We start from the raw sequence: 6,000 nt of genomic DNA on the forward strand, positions 1-6,000 counted from the left end.
TTAATACATAATTTCACAATAACTTGCCACAAAATATGTATAAATTACAAAAGGGAAAAGAGTCATACTTTACGGTGGAGAAATTCGGCAGACAACACTTTAATCAAGTAACCATCATCAGTAACGGAACAAACACAAACAGAAATCAGTGCCACTTGATGGACGCAATGAGAGGAATGCAGCACCATTTCTGTAATTCTCCTGCCAAAGATGCACAGCCTGAATCTAAGAATGAAAAAATGGCAGACCAACACAAATTGAGGGACATTCTACAAAATAACTAGTTTAAAATCTTCCAAAGTGTCAAGAAACTGACAGTGAAAGACTGAAAGAGACTAAAAAGATCCAACTAAATACAATGTGTCTTCTGAACGGAATTTCTTTGCTTTAGAAGACATGATTGGAACAACCGGAAACTTGAATGAGATCTAAGATTTAGATGGTGGTAATTTATCAGTGGTAATTTCCTGGCTTTGATGGCTATACTGTGGTTATCTAGGAGAACATCCTAGAACATATACACTTAAGTATTGGTGTTATAGCCATCATGCTGGCAACTTTTTCTCAGATGATTCAGGATAAAAACAAATTGTACTACTTGCAATTTCTCTGCAGGTATGAGACAGTTTCAAAATAAAATTAAAAATAAACAACAGTATATTAGGAAGATGGAAGTTCCAATGGAAAACTACACCTAGTTTGCAGGAAAGATGAAACTCTCAAATGATTAAAGTGGTCCCCAAACAGATCCATCCTAAGGAGAGTTGGAAGGATGTTAGAGAGAAAATGCCTCACTGAATAGTAAGTTAGAGGAGATGATGCCTATGTACTCTCCAATGATTTCATAATTCATTCATTCAACAAACATTTATTAAACACCTACTGTTTCAGACAATATGCTAGACACTGAGCTTATGAAAATAACTGAGAGACAGTCCCTGCAGTTGGAGACCTTATATTCTAGTGAAGGATGGTGATTCAGAAGCCTGCAATTAGAATTTTAAGACAGGCATCAGTGTTACATATAGAAAGAAGCATGTGACTCAAGAACACTTTAATAACACTTTAATAACAATCTTTAATACTCCATTTTTCATTTATGAACTTTCACTAGACTACACAATAGTTTATTATTCTATCATACTCTTTAACATTTTCATCCTAACTTTTGTGTGCTTGCGGGTGGTGTTGAGACATGTGCAAAAACTTTATCACTTTTCAATTATGAACAGATGTAAATGACTTACTCTATGTTTTATTTTAGAATAACAAGCATCTTCTAAAATAAGATTCAAATGAGAAGCTAGGGCTATAGTTATTGAAAGAGATTTAACACTCCAAAAGTGAACCCTGTTATGTTCTTCAAAAGTCACTCCACGTCTCTGTTCTCCAATTTCTACATCTGTCACAAAGATGTCATAATATGCTTGTAAGATGCTTTGAGATGCTTAGAAGAAAGACGTCGTAATTATAAAGCTCTGTTAAAATACAGGTTACTTTCACCTTTTGCCAGGGACTAACGATTACTGTGGACATACTAAGTAAGATAGAGTGATCCATCTAAATGAGCTCACCTCGGCAATTTTATGGTGAGTGAAACATTATTTGGTTTTCCAACTTTTCCCCCTGGCTTTATTTCAATCTTCCAGGCATATCATCAAGTGAGAATGCTTCAGTGCCTTCTCACTGACCCAGGAGTGAGAGGCCAGAGCAAGCAAGTCAGTATTCAATTACTTTCCCCACTTAGGTCTATACACCCTTCTTACACTCTTCCCATTTGACACTTTCATAACCATATTTAGCTTTCTTCCTACCATCTCCTTGTAATTCAAAAGGCAGTTTAGACTCCCATATGGTTGCCATCGAAGCTAACAGATGTCTAGCAAATTAAAACAAAAATTATGACTTATAAACTGCTGATGTATCATCATTCCAGAACATCTTACAATTTATAGTGAATCATAAGATAAGACTTCCTACTTATGCCCCCGGCAAGGTTCCCTAAATCTCTCTCCTCTCTGAATTTAAACCCTGTGGAAACAAATGAGATGCAACATTCTGCCATCAAACCTGGGTAAACCTCCACTTAAAGATACAATGTAATATTTGCAAGCACATCAAAGAGAAATTTGGCCTCAAGGATCCAAGGCTTTCTAATCTTTGTACAGCAAAGAGAAGAGAAAAATGACTTGCTTCTCCCAAGTTATTCAAGGCTTCCGCTGATCCATAGTGCTTTTTTCAAATACATGACGATCCAATCTATGGAATCCATTCACCTCATCTCCTTGGCAAATATTAAGAGGAACATAATTACCTGGCAGTAATGATGCCAAAGTACCAGGCTAAGGTATTCTGGAAGTTTTATAGCCAGGATGGAACTAGTATAAAATCTGGAGACAATGACACAGACCATATTCACCATTTGTTAAATACTGAGACACTGTGCTGGGTAATATCTTATCTGATTGCATCCTTGAATCTACAACTCTATTGGATAATGTTATCTTTCCTTTATAAATGAAATTAAGGCTCAGTGCAGAAGACTGTATTTTCCAAAGATGGCCATAACCCACACGACCCTGACACTTGTCTGACAAAAGAGAGAATTTCCTTCTTCAGCACTTTGAAATTGAGCAGGCTCCACCCGAGCTTAAACCAGTGGAATAGATGAAACTGACACTGCGCCAGTTCCGGGAGTAGCCTTCACTGGCTGGAAGTTTCTTCTGCCAGTCTCAGAGACAGGAAGAAGCCACGTTTAGGTGCTCTAGCCAACAAATCTGGCTGAGCTCTCAGCAAGCATCAACTGCCAGTCATATGAGGGTACCATCTTGGGTATCCCCCTGCAGTGAGCCTTCAGTTAACTCCAGCCCAGCCAGCCACATCTCACTGCAACTGCATGGGCGATTCCAAGTGCAAATCACCCAGATGAGCCTGGTCAAATCACAGAACTGTCAGATATAATAAAGTTTTATTTTAAACCACTAAGCTTTGGGATTTTTTGTTACGTAGCAAAAACAAATTTACAGAATTTGTAATAGCAATAACAAATTTACAGAAGCAGGCTGCCCATTCCTGACCCCAGTTCTTCAGTCAATAACATCTTAGTCTGAGTTACTGTGATCAAGTATCATGACTACCTTCCTGCTGATCAACACTCTAGAGACCAGGGTACTAAAAACTCAGAGATTCCAATATGGGGTAATTTTGAAGCAGACAACAGGATAGGAAAGGTATGAGGGTGTATATGAGTGGAAGGCTTTAGGCACAGAAAGGAGGGACAAGGTGTGTAGAAAGCAGAGTAAGAGAAGGGCCCTTGTAACAAAGGCATCTACATAACAATTCTGCCTGGGGCAGCTGGTTTAGTTCCACAGCCTACATCTCTTTTCAGGCTTCCCATAAAACTTCCCCCAAGAGAGGAAGACCTTCAGAATGAGACAAGACATGACTCTCTTCTGGAACTCTCTATGCAAGCACTCTGCAATTCTTTGAAGCTCTCCACAATTCCAGAGGTTTTGCTACAACCTAATCCACAGAAAATACTCAATGTGCCTCTGTACACTACAAAATTACACCAAACTGTCAGGGAAACGAGCCCAAATCCCTTCATTTCTTTTCCACCTCCTGCTATGAAACTGCAGAGAAAGCCCCTGGGTACTTTTTGTTGCCTAGTAGCTGAAATGTGCAACTTTTGGAAGTGTCCAAGTAGAATCAAGAGGCTTGGACTCACTACGCCAACAAGATCCAGTCTCAATTCGGTAGTCCTTGACTCTCAAAGTCATGAAAGTTTCAAGTTCAGATAAAATCAAAACGCCTCACCCAGAAATGTGACTTTTAAACATTTCCAACAAGGGTTGAAAAAAAGGAAGCATGGAAAGAAAATAATTTCTCCTTCCTATATTTGTAGCAGTGTTTGACTGCAGGGAGGGGGGTGACTGCTGACAGGAATCATGTCCAATCCCTGGCAAAAATGGCCTGTGAAAGACTAGATCTGATATTTATTCATGTGTCCCCCCTCATCATCAGTCCTGAGGCCAGATGACATGCTAACACAGAAGGTGGTCTCCAATCCCTTCCATTTCCTTTTGCAAAACATGCATGAGCAGTGCAAGGTACTCCTATAGAAAACAGAAAATAAAAATAAAATAGCCTAGTAAATGTGTGGCAGAAAAAAGAAGAATATAAAGAGCTATATTGACAACTATTGTCATCAATGTATATGTTTACATCGTATGGCCAAAATTAAAGGAGAATCAAAATAAATATACCCTGTGTTCAGACTGTCGTGGATTATTATTGATCCCACCACTGGATTATTGTTTATCTCACACTGAACCTACACTGAACAGCAACTTGGAGAACCACCCCCCCCCCAGACAGCCACCATCTTTACTTTCCATGGGGGTAAGAATGGGGGGCAGGAGGAGTGCCCAGTAAGGAAAAGGATGGGATGGGACGGGATGGGACGGGATGGGATGGAAAGGAAAAATAACACGGTCTTTGAACCAACGTTTTCCTCTTGTCCTAGTGAACTCTTTGTCTGGTTGCTGAACATGTTTGTGAGATCAAGGAAAAGAATTCAAACAAAACAAAAGAGTAGGCAACCCAGCCTAATTACAATAGGTGCCCAGCACATTGTAGTGCCAGCAGAGCATGGTTTGAATCTTTCCTTCAAGCATTTGCTCTCCCGGTAGCCCCATAAAACATGTCTCGTACACCTTCTCCTCTGCATTTCTCCAAGGTTTCCCCAAAACGGCCCGCTCTATGTCACTCCTCAAAAAGGAGGACGTGAGGCACGAACACACTGAAACATATGTTGATGGTGACTTCTTATTATCCTGACAATAATACAGAGAGAGAAATAAATCCCTCCACCCCACACGCCCACTGGTCAGTCCATTACGCAAAAGGAGCGCTTTCCAGATGAAGGGGAAGAGCGTGCAGGAAGCGTTATTTACGTGCACATTACAGAACGATATACCACCGCATCTGCATCCTACACAAAGCCCGAGATGGTGCAAGAAGATACACGCTGAACATGGCACAGACCAGCCGCGGCAACACGGAGCCAAGCCCTCGTCCAATCAGATCCTTGTTAGAAGGTGGACCTCAGGGTCGGGTCTGCCCGATTAGCCTTCCCTGTTATGACACCACGCTCAGCCCAACATCCATATCCCACCGGGAGCAAATCTCATTCGAGTGGTTGCTCATCTCTCAAACTGCCGAGCCCTTTCTTTCATCTGCATCCACGCTATTCCTCCCTTAAAAAGCCACCCCAAGGCCTGGGTGCCCCCTTTTCGGCTCGGTTTTTCTTTTTACCTCTTCGCGTTCCTAGAAAGGATTAAATGTTTATCTCGCCAACGCGCAGGCTGAAAAGGCGGAAGGCAGATGCCTCTCCGTGCTCCGACAAGCGCCCGAGGGGCTGCGAAAAGTAAAGGCAGAGAGCAACGTGGGGGAAATCGTCGCGAATCGATCGGCCACGATAGCCGAAATCCCAGAAGCGCTCCAACTTACCCAAAATATGACATTGAAGCCAAATATGAAATATTTGATGCAACAACTGACTTCAGGACCCTTGTAATGCTTCCCGGACATCCTCTGGGTTCATGAAGACACTTGCCCCGGCAGCCCGAGTTTGGAGCCCCGGAGCACCGTTGCTCGGAGCAGCACGTTGGGGAGCTGGGGCTCAGGGACGCCGCTCGGGGGCCGCGGCGCAGCGCAGCGGCCGGGGCTGAGCAGCGCAGGGACCGACCTGCGGAGAGCGGCTCCCGCACCTCCAGCCCCTCGCGCGCCGAGGCCGCCGGAGCCGGGGTGGCCGCGAGCGGGCGGGGAAGCGCGTGCTGCAAGCCCCGAGCTTCGCTGGAGCTGGCCCCGAGCACAAGGCGAGCTCCCAAGCCCGTCCGCCAGACGATCTGTCCGTCGGTCAGTCTCCGGGCAAACGCGGCCGCGGCAGATGCTGGAGGAGACGCTCCTCGCCCGCCTGCCGGCTCGCGAGCTCCCTCC

At 43.6% G+C, this 6,000-nt stretch overlaps 1 protein-coding gene across 2 annotated transcripts in view; it reads right to left on the reverse strand.

Annotated features, from left to right (window-relative positions):
* The window catches only part of TSPAN5 (tetraspanin 5), a 170,095-nt gene extending 164,446 nt beyond the window's left edge, over positions 1–5,649 (reverse strand). Inside the window, exon 1 of one of the 2 annotated variants that reach the window (XM_082461849.1) lies at positions 5,512–5,649. In XM_082461849.1, coding sequence (XP_082317975.1) covers positions 5,512–5,592 — 81 coding nt within the window. In that variant the 5' untranslated portion in view covers positions 5,593–5,649. The remainder of the gene's footprint in view (positions 1–5,511) is intronic. The other variant, XM_082461852.1, reaches the window with a different exon arrangement.
* Positions 5,650–6,000: the final 351 nt, after the last annotated feature.

Source organism: Balaenoptera physalus (assembly GCF_965194825.1).
Source record: "Balaenoptera physalus genome assembly, chromosome: 5".
Lineage (NCBI taxonomy): Eukaryota > Metazoa > Chordata > Mammalia > Artiodactyla > Balaenopteridae > Balaenoptera > Balaenoptera physalus.